Raw genomic sequence first — 17,352 nt, 5'->3', positions numbered from 1 at the left:
ATTTTGACTGTACAACTTGTGTACTCTTAAGTCGCTTAAACGGGGTGTAAATTTAACTTGAGTAAAGGGTCATAAAACTTTTTTTTTTGCAGAGCATTTACCCAGCACAAAATTATGTTTAATTCATGTGCAGTTGTACTTTACATGTAATAAATCTGCAATAGGACGCAGGGCATGAGCCTGAAAATTGTGTCCAATGATTTATACATCATTTTCTACACTTTTATTATTTTATTTAACTGTCTGGTTCCCAGTGGCTCACCCCAGCCTTGCTTTCCTCCCACCACTGCCACTGCCATGCCATCCCAACAATCCAGGACATTCGTCATAGTGCTTGATGGTTTTATGCGACTGCACTTAGGGACACATTCAAAGTTTTTCAGACTGACTGACCTTTACTTCTTAATGATGAAGTAATGATGGACTGTCGCTTCTCTTTACTTAGCTGGTTGGTTCTTGGCGTAATATGAATTCTAACAGTTGTCAAATAGGGCTGACAGCTGTGTACCAACCTGACGTCTGCACAACACAACTGATGGTCCCAACTCCATTAAGAAGGCAAGAAATTCCACAAATGAACCCTGACAAGGCACACCTGTGAAGTGAAAACCGTTTTAGGTGACTACATCGTGAAGCTTATTGAGAGAAGGCCAAGGGTTTGCAGTGCTGTCGACAAAGCAAAGAGTGGCTACTTTGAGGAATCTAAAATATAAGACACATTTAGAGTTATTTATCATTTTGTCTTTGCTACATAAGTCCATATATCTTGCTTCATATATTTGATGTCTTCAGTATGTGTCTAAAAAGTAGAAAGTAGTAAAATTAAAGAAAAACCATTAAATTGGTGTGTCCAAACTTTTGACTGATAGCGTGTATTTAACCTTCCAGATCACGTCTCTTCAATGGTGGAGCTGTTTTGCCCTTCCAACTCACAGGCCTGCTTAATGCAGCCTCCTCCCTCAGGCTGCCCTAACTCTTTACCAGGCTCCTGGAATTTTTTAATTGTTTGAAATAAGATGCGATACTTAATTTTTTATTTTTTCGTTTTTTGCGATGAACACTGTTCATTGCAAACACCCCCAGAAAACTTACTAAGTAAACAGGGACAAAGTATGATCTGGCATTACTGAGTCATTGAGTTTCCCAAAAGTGCACCACATAAAATTCATTTAAATTGCGACATAGTAAAGGAAACTCATACAGGAAGTCATAAGCTGGTCTGTTTTCTACAGTAAAAGTATAATACAGCTCTTCCACCTTTGACAGAGGCTGACTTCAGTCATCTGCGTCATATCTCATTACTTTTAGCAGACAATTAACTTTAACATTACTGCCTCCTAGTGGATTTAGAGTCTGTAAATGGCCTGACATTTTCTATTTCCTTTGCAGAGAAGTCTTCTTTTGGTCACAGATTTTAGCCTTTAAAAAAAAATCATCCTTTTAGTCTAGAGTGCCTGTGCTTTTCTGTAATTCTATCTGTTTAGACTGTGCAGGTCTGGACTGGAGTGCATTCAGTCCCCGCTGCTGTAGAAAATCAAGCCAGCCTTGATGTAGACTGTATAGTCTGCAAGCATCGCCTGGAGCTGCACAAGTAACCGAGGCTGTGGCTATGACCCGACTTCTTCTGGAGTTCAGCCTGATAGAAAATGTTTCTGTTCTATTTGATTAAAAACTTAGACCAGGTAAGCATATAGTTCTTTATTTCTGTTTATGCTACATTACAGACATTTATGTGCAATATATTTATATGTCTCTGTGTGTGTTTCTGTGATCTATTAAATGTTTGCTTGTACTGTACTTTAGTACGCTTCTGTGCATGTTTTTGTGCTCAACAGAGCTGGAAGAAACATGGAGCTAGTTCTTAAATGCCAGTAGACTTCAGGGAAAGTCCTGGAATCGTATTTTTATGTTCCCAGAAAATGAAACATTAGGTTTCACTTTCTGGGAACCAAATTTAATGGTAATCCATCCCTTTAAAATAATAGCGGAGGAGCCTGTTCACTGTAATTGATATTACAACCACTAGGCAGAGCCCTAAGCCTTCCTTTAATTTAGGGCATCAAATAAGGCTTAACATATTAAGACACTCATGCTTGTTATGGTGAAATGATCATGCAGGGCGAGCTACAAATACTGAACTTCATCCTCGTGTTGCCTTTTCTTCTTATTAAAAGTGAGAAAACCTAACATTGAAGGAAATAGATTACTACACCCAGTACTACATGTTCATTCTGGATTGTTGTAAGTTATTCCACAGCTTGTTTCTTCTGTTGGGTTTAGTTTTACACCTTGGTCAATTTATAAAGCGGTCTTTGTCGTGTAACAGAGATCTGGGGGATGAGAGGCAGCGGAGGTGAGCGTGAGGTGAAAGGGACAGCAGATGGGTGCTGATGGAGCTCAGTGCAGATGGACAATAGGGTTCCCCACGGAGGAATAATAAACAGCTGGGTTAGCCAGGCGAGGTAACCCAAACGATATTAGAATGTCCTTCATGGTTTTAGTTAAATTTATAATATTCATGCATAGTGTTTGTGCAACAGAGGGGAAGAGAGAAACACCACTTTTCCCTCCATAGCAAATAAAACACCATTCCTCTATGATTTATTGTTCTACTGAATCAGAAAACCCGAGCGACTTAAATATAAAATGAGAAAAAAACATTATTAAATCTTCGTCTCCACAGCTGACAGGCAGCTTGTGACAAGAAGGCTGGGATCTCTGGATTTCTTCCATAATGTGTCAGATGTTCAGAATTACTTTTTGAGTTTATAATGTGATTATCTGAAATTGAACTCAGGCAGAGGGTTGTTGCTTGAAAGGGAAACAGCTGAAAAAAAATGGCAGAGATGTGCTTCACTTGACTTGCCTTTGAGACGCTAAAGGAATATTTTTACAGCGTTTTAGCACCGAGTTTGACAGAAGTGGGGCATCTGAGGTGAAGCGTTGAGGGGTGTGTTTGTAAGAGGAACTTAGTTTGAGTCAATCAGCTCAGTCCTGTCAACATATTTTAGTTAAGGTAAGGATTAGAGCCCAGGTCATCAATACACATTATTTAATCTTTATTTTAAGGTGCTAATATACAGTTATAGAAGATGTAATGAATAATTAGAAAAATATTTATCACATTACACTCAAACACAAAGCGGGCCAATAAAGGAAGATCCTGAACATCAGGAAACAGGAAGGAAATCTCTCTTACAGGAACTGCTAAACAAAGATAGGAACAATGATTGAAAAACAACTCAGCTGGAAAATAGCATATCTTAGGAGGTGGGAATGGACTTTGCCATGAAACTGCAATTTCTTCATCACTGACTTTAGTATATGTGCGAGTTTCCTGGGCGTGAGCCTGACAGTGTTACTTATACTGTCTGCGGAGCAGAAAAAAGCAGATGTTGTTGAGAAAGTACGTTCATGTTTTCCATATGCATGTCATTGCACATTCAGTATCTTGGATATTTGCTGCCAGCAGTCAGCCTGGTGCATATTATGTCTCAGATGCCTTTATAGTAAGAAAGCTTTAAATGGACTTTTCTGTAAGCTTAAATACTGCAAATTGAATTAAATTGTTTACCACAGAGGTATTTGGAGAACAAAAATGATCATATAAGAGGAAGTATCATTTACAAGCCACAAAACTATAAAGAATATTTCCACATTGTTTGACTTCAATAGGAGAATATGCTGTGGTTTTTATGACCCAACTTAATGATCAATTATCAGCTCATTGTACACACTTCCTTTTATTTTTGTGCTTTATATAAAGCTGACCTGCAGTGAATAGAGCTACACAATTGAAGGGGGTACGGTGAGAGAACCGAGTAAACAAAGGACATGTTGTGCATAAATCTGTGTACTCATGTAAGAAGTATTTCCTGTATATTTTAGGAGACAGCACGAGAAATACTCAAGTGACACCAGCTGACATACAGTGATCAGCCATAATGTTAAAACCACTGATAAGTGAAGTGGATAAATGTATCTTCTTGTTACAATGCAATGTTCTGCTGGGAATCATGTGGCCCTGGCATCCATGTGGATGAAGCTTTAAGATGAACCACCCATTTAAATAGAGCATGCACACCTCTTCATTGACAATAGCACTCCTCAGTGGTAGCAGCTTACCCCAGCAGGACAATGCATCACACCACAAATAGTCCTTAAGAACAGATCACAGACTCCACAGCATTCATCCAGCCTCCAGACTCTCCACATCCTAATCCAGCTCATCTGTGGGATGAGCTGAACAAGCCCACATCACAGAGGCCCCACCTCACAACCCACAGGACACAAAGAATCCCACCAACTCCCAGAATCAAAAACCACAGCACATGCTTAGGCTGAGGTTTGATATCAACATCCTTAAGCGTCAAAGCTGTTCTGATAGCGTAAGGGAGACCTCTGCATTATGAGGTGAGGCTGATTGGTTTAAAATTGGTGTATTTGTGTTTACTGCTTATACAAAGCTGTTTATCTCCTTTTAAGCACTATTGAGAGTAAGAAGAAAAAAAAAAGGTAAAAGGTTTTCCCATCTGGGCAGCATTATTCAGATTCCTCTCTGTTGGATATTTGATGCTGGCATGTGAAAGTGGGTGTGGCATGGAAACAGACTGAGCTACAGTGAAGTGAGAGGAAAGATGAGGAGTGGGGAACCAGAGGAGGGTGCTGTTCTGTTAGAAAGGTGATGTGGCCTTGAAAGCATACACACACAAAAAATGCCTTGAATAGGAGGGCGGATAATAAGAGAGGAATCTGATAATTCATGCGCACGGCTCATATGTTAAGTCAGTGTTAAGTTAAAAATGTGTTGTGTTGTGGTTGTTGCCAGGAAAAGCAAACAGATGGGAAATGTAACACTTCAGATTAATTTATCTGCAGGGTGATATTTCTATGATGGTGTAAGTTATTTCGTCAGCAGTGGATGACAGCCACTAGGAGACAGGCAGTCTTGCTGGTGAAACACTTCCATAATTCACATCCCATGTGAATCTGCCTCGGCTTGTGGGAGAAAAGGGAGGGAGCAAACTAACAGGGAGGGAAGGAAAGAATGTCCTAAGGGCCAATCATGTGATTTCTGGGTTTTTTTTTCTTTTCTTAATAGCTGCACAGTGATTACATGTTTTTAGTCTGGGGCTCTTAGCAAGTTTTTCCTAACTCTCTCCGCTCTCTGTTTTCTCTGGCCCTCTTTTTTTTCTCATTATCCAACAGCATACTTTCCCTCGACTCTTTTTTTTTTTTCTTTCAGAGTGACGTGTGAGTGTAGTTCCTGCCCTTGTTTCATGCAGAATAGTTCAGAAGGAAGGACAGGGAATCACGGAGAGGCGGTGATTTACTTTGACCTGTCATGGACAAGATGAATTGAAGGTGCAAACAAGAGGAGCCGCTTGTGTTTTGGCCTAAGTGTGTGTGCACAGGGGAGTCAAGCAAGGAAGCGCAAAGACGTGACGGAAGAGACATCAAGGCAGAGAGAAACAGAGAAAGTGACCGAAGGGTAAGACGTAAAGTTGCCTAATTGTGTTGCCCATGGGCAGAGGTGGATGAGAAGCTGCGTTTAAGAAGTCTGTGAGACAGGAGGAGGAGCACCAGCCTGAGGGGGAACCACCAGTTCAACCTTCTTCCAGCAACAACAGGACAGGATGAGGTACCAAGCCAGGGTAAGGTCCATGATGCTCGTTGTTTTATTTTCCTTGTTATTGCAGTCCACCTACTCGCGATTTGTGGTTACTTGTGGCTATGTTTAAGCATTTTCTGTACTGATACAATAAAGTCGACATCCGATCAACCTATTCCCTCTTTCTGCCATGGAGACACCAGAGGGGGAAAAGCAAAACAGAACAATGAGTCACTTGGAATTTTTTTCCTGTGTATGAGTCAGTGTATATTTGGGGTTTTGTGTAAGCCTTAACTCAAGCAGTCCGGATAAAAGAAAAAAAAAAACATAAACGCTATTTTTCCATCATATCCCTGCTGGCACAACTTTGGTCAGGAGCCCACCATGGTACCACTGCTGCTTATCCCTGGGACAGTGGTGGGGCATGCCTTATAAGGAAGACAATCCGAAATGAAGTTGGCCCTGCAGAGCTTAGTCATGAGGCCTAGGGCCAAGTCCTGCTGTTAACTTTCTTACTGCAGCTGCAGCTGCACCCACAAACCTGCAGATTTCACAGAAGTTCCCTGATACTCAGAGTCAAATCCTACATTAAGCTCTCATGCACCATCAGCTAGATCACACTCAAGGTGCTGTAAAAAGGAGGCCTCAGGTCAGTTCACAGAAAACAAAGCTACAGGGATTACACTTGATTCTGGTTAAATCTCCATCCCAGTCCTATAGCCCTTAACGTAACTGAACCACATATTACCTCCAACACGAGTGGTAGGAATCTTTCTGATTTTGGTATCAAAGAAGAGTACTGAATGAGGCCTCTAATCAATAAAGTTGACAAAAATCCTGTAATGAAAGAAAGCAAAAACACATAACTTAAAAAAGATCCTTACAAATTCAAGCTGGACACTGTGCAGGTACTCTGAGCACAGCAGCTACTCCACAGCACAGAAACTCTTAAGGTATGAGGGCTAAGGAAGCTGAAATGAAAGCTTTAGGCAAAGCAAGTCCGTTAAAGCCCAGAGCTTCAACTGTGGCCCAGTCATCTACAGCGAGAGAACACACTGAGATGAACTCTTGAGTTTCACAATAATGTGGAAGACCCCGTGACACTGTACAGAATGTGATGAGTTGCAACCTCATACACTGACTGTAACCTAAGTGCTAAAACAAGTGTTATCCAGGCACTTTTCATTACAGCTGTTGCAGAACATTTGAAAAGTGAAAACCTGCTACGTCATTGCACTCCCTTTGTTAAAAGTACTGTAAGGATAAGTTTTTGTCTGCACTGCTCATTGCTTGTCTTTATATGGGTATAATGAGTAGAATGTCAAATTGCATCAAAATCACTGAAAGCATGCCCTAAATCTGACCCTGAAATTCTTGAGACATATCCTTTTGGAAAATCTGACTTTGAACAGTAATTGCTTTTTGTAGGAAGCCCACCTGCAAGTGGGAAAACAACACTACAAGGTGAAGCAGAGAGGAGGGGCTGCAGTGGAAGTGTGCGGTGACTTCTTTGCGTTCACTTCTTGGCTGTCGTCCACTGTTGTCCTCTTGTTTTTTTAAGGATATTCCTGCATGAAGTGGTCAGAGATAATGCCCTTTTAGCAGCGTTGGCCGGCCAAATGAGACCCTTGAGAGGCTGTTGCGTTCAAGAAAAACAAACGTCCTGTGGAAGTCTAACCCCTTTGTTCCACTTACTGCTTGTATTTTATGAATGTGAAAGAGTAGGGCTTGTTTCTTAAATGAGCCTTTGATACCGAACATAGAGCACCTTTTGTCTGGCTGTGGTATATTGTGCATTTAATATACGCTCAAGTGTTTTTCTGGATATTTCTCATCAGTAAGTAATGACTGCTGACATTTTTTTTATCTCTTTGCATGACACTGCATGTTGTTGTGTGTATGTTATATCTGACTTTAGGGCATATCTAAGAACTTCGCTAGTAATTCGTTCCTGTCTCCACTACGATGTTTATCTTCACAGTGGGGTTGACATGTACACACATTTTTCTAGTTAAACCCCATCTGGTGATATAAAACTTTGTGTACTGTGTACACACATGATAATACACTGTCTCTGTCGAAAAATAGAGGAGTCTATCCTGTCTGTTTATCATTAGGATTCCTTAAATGTCTTCATTGTTTAATCTTGGCATGCTTGGTGGAACTGTTCTTCTTTGTGCACTTGCAGGACTTGTTTCCACAGCCAAGAAGCACTCTGTAAACTTTAGAGAGCGCCGCTTGGGGGATTTAGGCCTGATTCATTTGCCCTGGCATTTTGAAAGTGTTTTGAAATAAATATTGTGCCATCAAAATCATGTGGTAATTATTGTTTTCTTGTGCGTTGCGTATTAACCTGTTCACTACTGGGTGAAGCTGGAAATATGAATTGTCCTTTTGTGCCCCCTGCTTGTCAGCAGCATGTAATTGCTTATGTTAGATATTTATAAGAAAGATTAAAAACCTGTCTTCAATTGCCATTTAAGGCAGGAAGCGACTCAAGAATGAAGAGAAATTCACATTCCATGTACGTTTGTAACGATTCTTTTTCTCCTTTTCTGTGTAGGAGGTGGACATTGAGGGAAGAGTGCGTCTGGTCATGGAGAGTGCGCTGACTGCCCGGGACAGGGTTGGGGTGCAGGACTTTGTCTTGCTGGAAAATTACAACAGCGAGGCAGCCTTCATAGAAAACCTGCGGCGGCGCTTCAGAGAAAACCTCATTTATGTAATAATTTTTCTTCATATTTTCGAAAACATTTCCCGTGATGTGATAAGCCATAACTTGAACGTGGTGTCTACTCCCTGTGTGTTTGATGTCAGACGTATATCGGCTCAGTGTTGGTGTCGATGAACCCGTACAAAGAGCTAGAGATTTACTCCAAGCAGCAGATGGATCGTTATAGAGGGGTCAGCTTCTACGAAATATCGCCTCACATGTGAGTCACTTCAGGGTCCTCAGGCGTTTTTTATTAATGTTTCAGTTTGATAAACACCAAACAAAAACTAAATGTTGCTTCAGTTTTTGCCTTTTGTCTGACTACAGCTCAAAAACCCCTAAATATTCAGTCAGGATGAGAAGAAAGCAAATCACATAAGCAGATAATTATGAACTAAAATGATATTTTTGACATATTATATATTATTTATAAAGTGATTATAAAATTAATCATGTGGAGCTACTCGCTGTGCCAACCATTTGTGAATAACAGAGTAGCTGAAAGTTGCTTTATGTAAAGTTGGCTGATCTGAGCTTGCTTTTTGCACATATCCGTAAATCTCATCTTGCTATTCAAGTTTTTTTAGCTCCCTACAGCTGCAGCAACCCTTACAAGCTGCTTGGAAACCCACCCTAGCTACTTATAATCATAGTAGTAGTCTTACTGCTCTCCCTACCTTAAGCTTTCCACATATGCACACATACGGTCAGGGAAGTCCCATAACAGATCCCTACTACCAAATACAAATTACTGCAGATGGAACAACAACCTCTCTGTATTTGCTTTGGGTTTTCTGGATCTACACTGATTTTTGTGTGACTTTATTCCACTGCTGTGTTTTACCTGCATGTTGATCTGTAGCTGAACCTGCATTTTTGTTTTTTCCTCAGCTATGCCTTGTCAGACAACACTTACCGGGCCATGCGGACCGAGAGAAAAGACCAGTGTATACTCATATCAGGCGAAAGTGGAGCAGGTAAAACAGAGACCTCCAAGAAGATCCTCCTCTACTACGCTGTCACCTGCCCCACTAATGATCGCATGGCTGCACTTGGTGACCGCCTGCTACAGTCAAACCCTGTCCTGGAGGTATTTAAAAGTTAGGCTTTTCAAGCTGATTAGCCTGTATTTGCAGTGCATGATATTATCTGACTTATCTGTTATTTTTATATGGGATTTTTGTGGGAGTGTGTGATTTTATGTTGCATTCTTTCTTTTAATTTCACTTCCTCTCTCTAATTTCCTGTGTTTTTTTGTTTTTGTTTTTTTTTTTGCAAAGGCATTTGGCAATGCAAAAACACTAAGGAATGACAACTCCAGCCGCTTTGGGAAATACATGGATGTCCAGTTTGACTTTAGGGTAAACACTAAAACTGATATAATGGATAACATCATATCAGTCATCAGAGCATCGAAAAGCAACAATTCTAGAAGAAAACTTGTGTTTAATAGTTGCTCTCAGCTCTCATCTTTTTGTGTAACCTCTTCAAGGGGGCACCGGTGGGTGGTCACATCCTAAACTACCTGCTGGAGAAATCTCGCGTAGTACACCAGAACCACGGCGAGAGAAACTTCCACATCTTCTATCAGCTTCTGGATGGAGGAGAAGATGACCAACTCAGCACACTGAACCTGGAAAGAAACCCCCAGAACTACCGTTATCTGGTTAAGGTGTGTGTCGCACAGTTTCAAGAATTACAAATTGTCTGCGCCATTAGTTGCGGCATCATTTTAAAAAAATTTTTTTCAGGGGAACTGTCCCAGAGTCAGCTCCATAAGTGACAAGAATAATTGGAAGGTTGTGATGAAGGCCCTTCCTGTCATTGGCTTCACAGAAGAAGAAGTGCAGGTCAGTAACAGTCAGAGTTTTACCATGTTAAAATCATTTTATATCATTGCAACACTGGAATCCTTAATGAGCGCTTTTCTGACAGTTTTGCTATAAACAATGCTATTCTGAACACTACATCATCATCAACGCATTTGAAAAACAAATTGTTCATCTGTGAGGTTGTTGCCAGCTGTTCTTTCTGTCTCCCACCTCAGAAATTGCTGAATATCATCGCCAGTGTTCTCCATCTGGGAAACACGCAGTTTGGGGAAGGGGAGGAAGGTGAAACCTATATCACCACTGAGATTTCTAATCTTGCAAGGGTCAGTACAATCCCGCTAGTATTGACAGATGTTTAAATATGCTTAGAAATCTTACAAAACAGCCTGACTGAGAGCAGATGTGTTGTTGTTCTCCAGCTGCTGGGTGTCGATGGCTCAGCCCTTAGGGAGGCACTCACTCACAAGAAACTCACAGCCAAGGGAGAGGAGGTCATCATCTTTTCATCATCACTCCTTAGGTTTTCAGTTGTTTGATGCGCATTTTGGGAGTTTTTACTGGGCTGTTTTTATGTTTATGCAGATGATCACCCCACTAAATTTTGAGCAAGCGGAGGCTGCCCGTGACGCCTTAGCCAAGGCTGTGTATGGTCGGACCTTCACGTGGCTGGTGGAGAAGATCAACCAGTCGCTGGCTCTTAAGGTGCAGCACTCGTAACAACTTAAAGATAACAAGAGAAATTCCTCCATCTTATTGTGAGGCCGTTGTTGTCTTCTATCTCTGACTGAATGATGTGCACTGCATATGCTGTGCAGGATGAAATCTACCACAGCAGCAAAGGCTCCTCAGTTATAGGGCTTCTAGACATCTATGGCTTTGAGGTCCTGCAGCACAACAGGTATGGATTATATTCTTTTCCTTTTCACCGTCATCTGCTTCTTAGCGCAGTTCGTCAACCGGTTTCGCTGTCAAAAGTAGCCTTCATTGTCCCTGCAATGTGTGGTAGTTTTCTTCTGTTTTAAAAGAAGTTTCCCGCCTGCAGTTTTGAGCAGTTCTGCATCAACTACTGCAATGAGAAGCTCCAGCAGCTGTTTATAGAGCTGACCCTCAGATCTGAGCAGGAAGAATATGAGACAGAAGGAATTGCAGTGAGTACAGCTGTTAATTGCGTAGTCAGTGTGAAACAGCTATTGATATTGAATTTCAATGTTAACATTACATTCTTTTCTTTCACATGCAGTGGGAAACTGTGCAATACTTTGACAACAAGATCATTTGTGACCTGATAGAAGAGAAGCACAAAGGCATCATCTCCATTCTGGTGCGTAAAACAGCGTTGAGTTTGCATCTTTGATCATTTATTTCTCTTTCCCTTTTTGAGAAATTAAATAGTGTGAATAACTTACAGGACGAGGAGTGCCTAAGGCCCGGAGAAACTTGTGATGTCTCCTTTTTAGAGAAACTGGAGGACACAGTGGGCGGCCATCCCCATTTTGTCACGTAAGCATCATCTTATATCAAAGACTTGTACTGTACAATATATGTGAGTAAATCTATATGTGTGTGTTTATTTCAGGCACAAGTTGGCAAATGGAAAGACTCGCAGGGTGATGAGCAGGGAGGAGTTCAGACTGCTGCATTATGCCGGAGAGGTCAACTACAATGTCAATGGTAAACTGTTAAGGCTGGATCAATAGTGTATTCATACTTACATTTCCTGTTATGAGACAACACATAGAGAGGATGATTCACAAACAGCCTATTCCTCAATGACCGTGTTTTTGCTTCCATTCAGGTTTCCTCGACAAGAACAATGACTTGCTGAACAGGAACCTGAAAGAGGTGAGGATAGTGAAAAGGGACAAGGTAGAGCCTCACCACAACCTTTGAAAACCACTCTGTCTCCTGCCATTGCTTGAGTGAAGAGGAAGAGGGGGGGCATCTAATGTAGACTTGTGGTTTTGTGGTTTGGTCTCTGTTCAGGTCATGTGCCAGTCAGACAACCAGATCCTAAGTCACTGCTTCCGCAGAGAGGAAGTCATAGACCAGAAACGCCCAGAGATGGTAACAAATCAGTCACACTCTCTATGTTGATCATTTGTAGGCATGATTTAAAAAAACAGAAAATACACTCTGAGAATTTCACGTCATTTAATTTTCTTTTATTGATCATTTAGGCTGCCACTCAGTTCAAAAACAGCCTGATGAAACTTACAGAAATCCTCAGGTCTAAAGAGCCATCCTACGTGCGCTGTATCAAACCAAATGACGCCAAACAGCCAGGTACATGTTTCACATCCTGTCATATTAATTGGGATATATGGGTCTCAAATAAAGGCTTTATTAGAAGGTTCTAAATACAGATCAAGAAAAGCAGTGTAAAGGTTACCCGTCCAACACTGGCTGCTGTGTTCTCAGTTTTGTCACATGGCAGTGAACTAGAAATGATGTTTAGTTGGTGATTCATAAACTAATTATGTTTGACCTAATTCTTTTCTTACATTTCCCGTTCTTAATGTCGCTCTCAATCAAAACCTCTCAGAAAAGGAAATACCTTCTTAAACACTCTAATAGTAAAGGTGGAAGATGTGTTTTGTTTGATTCAACAACAAACTAGCATGTGATTACAGATGTTTATAAGTTAATCTAACAAAAGGAATTTTGATTTAGTTGCAACTGTTTTAATAAAAATGTCCTTTTTATTTCAAATAAATAAAACCCCCAGCTTCTTAATGTATGTAATGAAGCTTATCCTGCTGTGTGGATTGTGTTTCATATCATTGGCCAGAAATATTTCTTTGTTACTAATAAATACGGTTTCTGTCCCTGCAGGAAGGTTTGATGAAGTTCTGGTTCGACATCAGGTGAAGTACCTGGGTCTGATGGAAAACCTGAGGGTCAGGAGAGCTGGCTTTGCATATCGTCGGCGCTTTGAAGCCTTCCTGCAGCGGTAGTTCACAGTTGCAGTGGCTGTTTACTTTATGTTCATTCTTCTTTTATTGTAACCGTTCATAAATGCTCTTAGGTATAAGCCCCTGTGTCCTGAGACGTGGCCCAACTGGCATGGCAGACTCGCAGATGGAGTTTTGACACTGGTTAAGCACCTGGGATACAAAGATGAAGAGTACAAACTGGGGAGGTAATTTGTTTAATGTTGTATGCAAGGCATTTAATCACACTTAACTGCAATAAGTGTCCATTGAAAGGCACACTGATTTTGTGTTGATCACAATTTTTTTTTTTTTTTTTTTTTTTGGCTGCTTTCTGCAGATCAAAAATCTTCATCCGTTTTCCAAAAACTCTTTTCAATACTGAAGATGCTCTAGAAGCGAAAAAGCCAGAGATAGGTAAGCAGCAATAGCAAGGATTATCAAACTGAGGGCATCACAACTGAAATAAAATATAAGGTAGTGATGCAAATATTCATGAAACACACTTCTAATGAGTTTAGAGTGTCAAAGATGTGAAGCTTCAACTTTTTGGGAGGTTTTAGTGAAACAGCTCCTGACTTTAATCATCAAAATGAACATATTTTAAACACAATCATAAGGTATGCAGTAAATATAGTACACAAGAATAAAACTCTATATTCCTCATGTTTCAGCACTGACCCTGCAGACATCATGGAGAGGCTACAGAGAGAGAGCCAAGTACCAACGCATCAGACGTGCAGGTCAGACCACCTCCAGCTGTTGGCGCTCTCATACTTTGCCACCTTTCTCCTTAAAGAATAGCCCCTAAAATGAGAATATATAAGTGTTTAATGTGTTTGTATAGTATTGTTACATTGGAACTACGTGCTTGGTACAAATGCATAAATCTGCATTACAGCTTTGTTTCATTTTCCCAGCGTTCCTTTGTGGGTCTAAACTGACTTTATATGTCTGCTGCACTAACGTTGGGGTGTTCTCTTTGGCTGAGTATAAGAGCTGTCTTGGTGTTCATACGTGCATGTGTGTATATATATAGTGATAGTGATCCAGTCGGGGTGGCGAGGGATGAAAGCACGCAGGAGAGCTAAAAGGCGTCGCCAGGCTGCTGACTTAATTCGCAGGTGCTTGAATGAAACTTTGTTTTGGCGTCTAGTTTTTGGTGCTGTATTTTACAAAATCTAATAATTTCCATCACGATTTTTGCATTTTTTTTTTCCAGGTTCATTAAAGGCTTCATCTACCGTCATGAGGAATACGGTCCTGAGAATGACTATTTCCTGGATCATGTTCGTTACTCCTTCCTGAAAAATCTACGCAAAAACCTGCCCAAGAGTGTTTTGGACAAATCCTGGCCGACACCTCCTCCGTCCCTCGTTGAGGTGCAAAAACCCCACATTCAAATTGAGTCCCCCTGCTGTCTAAGATCATTGCACACAGATAATATGATATTTGAATAGATAGTCTGCATTGTTAATTCTATGGTCTCCTACAGGCATCGGAGCACCTGCAGAGGCTGCACATGCGGAACATGGTCACAAAGTTTTGCAGGAGAGTCCAGCCCGAATGGAAGAAGCAGGTACACTGATTGCAGAAGATGGTCTACCTGTTATCTTGTTGTTGTTTTTTCCTGCAAGATGGTCAGATTGCATCTGACTGGCTTTCATTTAGTTGTTTTGTTTTAATTTTTATTTAAATCTCACTTGATTTTTGTTTGTCCTCTAGATGATGCAGAAGGTTGTAGCCAGTGAGATCTTCAAGGATCAGAAAGACAGCTACCCTCAGAGTGTTGGAAGGCTGTTTTTGGACTCCAGGCTTGGTACACGTTTATGTATTCATTGTCTTTGCACTTGTTATCCACCACCCACTGGCAAGCATAAAAAATTCACAGAGCATTTCTACTGCTTTATACAGAACGTGAGCAAATCAATCTCAAAGTCGTCCAGACTCTGGGCAATGACAAAGTGCAGGTAGGATTTTTTTTTTTTTTAAAGCCTGATGGCGATAATAAATGCTGCTTTGGAGTAATGTGTCTCCTTGTCCTTTTCAGTACGGTATTTCAGTCATAAAGTATGACAAGAGGGGTTTCAAGCCGCGCCCTCGCCAGCTGCTCCTCACTAACACCTTTGCTGTGTTGGTGGACAAAACCAAGATCAAGCAGAGGATCGACTACACAGCTCTGAGAGGTGAAAACCAGCCCTGAGAAGGGGACAGTTTTACAAATGTAGTATATTGAGATAGTTATTGAGATAATGTTCTTGAATTCATCACTTGTAAATGCATATTTTTTGTAAGGGAGGAATCTTTACAGTTTTAAATCCTGCTTCTTCTGTTTTTTTTAAACGACCATCTGCGGTCACAAAATCTAAACAGCTTTTTCTGGAAACTTCAGCTCAGTCTCTAGAGACCCTAAAGCAGAAGTTTCCATATTTGGATGATAAAGTGGACTGTGAACTTATCAGCTACTGCTAGCAAACTATACAGGTTCAAGTTCACACACGTATTCTAATTAGTGCTGTAAAACAATGTAATAAAAACCTTCACAAATTCGTGGATGGGCTTTACACGGGAAGCCGTTATGAGTCAGATAATTCTCTGCAGACTTGAATCAACAGAGGGGATGTCTAGCAGGCAGCTGCCTCTGCAGGAACACTTGTTACTCATAACGGCCACACACTTAACTCCGCTGTGCATATGAATCAGCTAAGAATGATTTGCCCCATACAGTTGTTATCATAGGGGAAAACTATCCACAGAGATCAAAACTGTTTTGCACCAAACTGTAAAAGATGTTGTAAAGTTGGGGACTTTTAAGATCGGAGTCTACGGGGAATAACTTGCTTTTGGAGTTAGCCTCAAGTGGCCATCAAAGGTTTCTGGCACTTTTGCTTCGTGTTACGGTTCAGGAGGTCACCATAACACTGCTAGGTATTTCATTATGCACATTGTGACTGTTCAGTGTGCGTTTAGTGATTTGTTTTGTGTTTTTTCTTGAAACAGATATCGCTTTGAGCTCTCTCAGCGATGGGATGTGTGTTCTTCACATCATCAGGGAGGATAGCAAACAGAAGGTACAGTAGGACACAACAGTCATGCCTCTGTGGAAAAAAGCAACCATGCAGCCACTCTAAAGCCCGCTGTCTCTCCCACAGGGGGATCTGCTGCTGCACTGCAGCCACTTGATCGAGCTGGTGACAAAACTAGCCATGATGGCCAACAAGACCAACAACGTCAACATCAACCCGGGCAGGTAAGATTCAGACTGACTGCTTCTGTGTGGTGGTCACCGTCAGTCCAACTTATCATCTGTTCTTGGCACGCAGCATCCAGTTTACTGTGGCCCGAGGCAAGGAAGGAATAATTGATTTTGTGAGGGGCGCAGAGCTGAAAGTGACCAAAGGCAGACGAGGACATTTGCTAGTGGTGAGTCAGCGGCTGCTCTGATATCATGTGGGGAGCCTGCAGACAGGGAGGGGTGTTTTGATACCAAAAACATTTGATAGCTGACTGTGTTCGATCTGATTTCACTCTTCAGACTGCCCCTCAGATCAACGCCACATGAAGACACAGAAAACCAGCTAACCGATCAGTTTGCAGCTTACAGGAGAAAACCACAGAATACAAAACATGCCCGACAGAGTGCTTATTGATTCATATTCTGTACACCTTCATTATAACAAGATTATCTTCAGTGTTGCATTAACTATTGATAACCAAAGATGAAAATCCAGACATGAAGTAGTCGCCATTTCAAATGCTGTAACTCTTTATTGAAAAAAATACAAAATATTTATCAAATATAAAATGTCTTCTGTAAAACACTGTATTACATATTGCAAGAGAATTAAAATAAACCACTTTGAAATAAATAGCATTGTAATAAATATTTCAATAAATAGCTAAATATCTTTGGAAAGTCCACTAGATCGAGGGCGTGGGTGGAAAAACAGGATGTTGGGAAGCATTCTCGCCGTTCTGAAAGCTCATGTCTAACTTACAGTCAGAGGTGAGACAGAAACTCTGGGAAATACCCAAGAAAGCCCTTAAAATTAGAAGGAATAAAAAGCAGACTCGCAATAATCAGAGCCCCTCACGAAATGTTAATAAAAACACTTGAATGAAAAATATCACAATCTTTCCAGTTTGATCAAAGTGCTGAGAGTCAGTTCAACTATTTCTTCCTTTTTCCTCTTTGACTTTGTGCGTGTGTGTGTGTGTGTGTGTGTGTGTGTGCGTGTGTGTGTGTGTGTGTGTGTGTTGTCTTTT

At 41.0% G+C, this 17,352-nt stretch overlaps 1 protein-coding gene across 1 annotated transcript; it reads left to right on the top strand.

The window, feature by feature from the left end:
• Positions 1-5,122: 5,122 nt before the first annotated feature.
• On the top strand, positions 5,123-17,333 carry myo1ca (myosin Ic, paralog a). Its single transcript, XM_063486448.1, has 32 exons — positions 5,123-5,654; positions 8,175-8,333; positions 8,429-8,544; positions 9,216-9,414; positions 9,605-9,685; positions 9,817-9,996; positions 10,076-10,174; positions 10,372-10,479; positions 10,576-10,647; positions 10,739-10,858; positions 10,972-11,054; positions 11,199-11,304; positions 11,397-11,477; positions 11,565-11,656; positions 11,733-11,827; positions 11,952-11,998; positions 12,140-12,220; positions 12,334-12,439; positions 12,989-13,106; positions 13,182-13,295; positions 13,427-13,503; positions 13,761-13,829; positions 14,126-14,210; positions 14,309-14,468; positions 14,582-14,665; positions 14,812-14,905; positions 15,001-15,056; positions 15,137-15,272; positions 16,087-16,157; positions 16,239-16,336; positions 16,410-16,509; positions 16,622-17,333. Exons 1-32 carry the CDS (start codon positions 5,637-5,639, stop codon positions 16,646-16,648), a joined length of 3,132 nt encoding a protein of 1,043 aa, XP_063342518.1. The 5' UTR covers positions 5,123-5,636; the 3' UTR covers positions 16,649-17,333.
• The last annotated feature ends 19 nt before the right edge of the window (positions 17,334-17,352 follow it).

The sequence above is a fragment of the Pelmatolapia mariae genome, linkage group LG10_11 (assembly GCF_036321145.2).
Source record: "Pelmatolapia mariae isolate MD_Pm_ZW linkage group LG10_11, Pm_UMD_F_2, whole genome shotgun sequence".
In the NCBI taxonomy this organism is placed as follows: Eukaryota; Metazoa; Chordata; class Actinopteri; order Cichliformes; family Cichlidae; genus Pelmatolapia; species Pelmatolapia mariae.
This window is presented reverse-complemented; position numbering and strand designations above follow the sequence as displayed.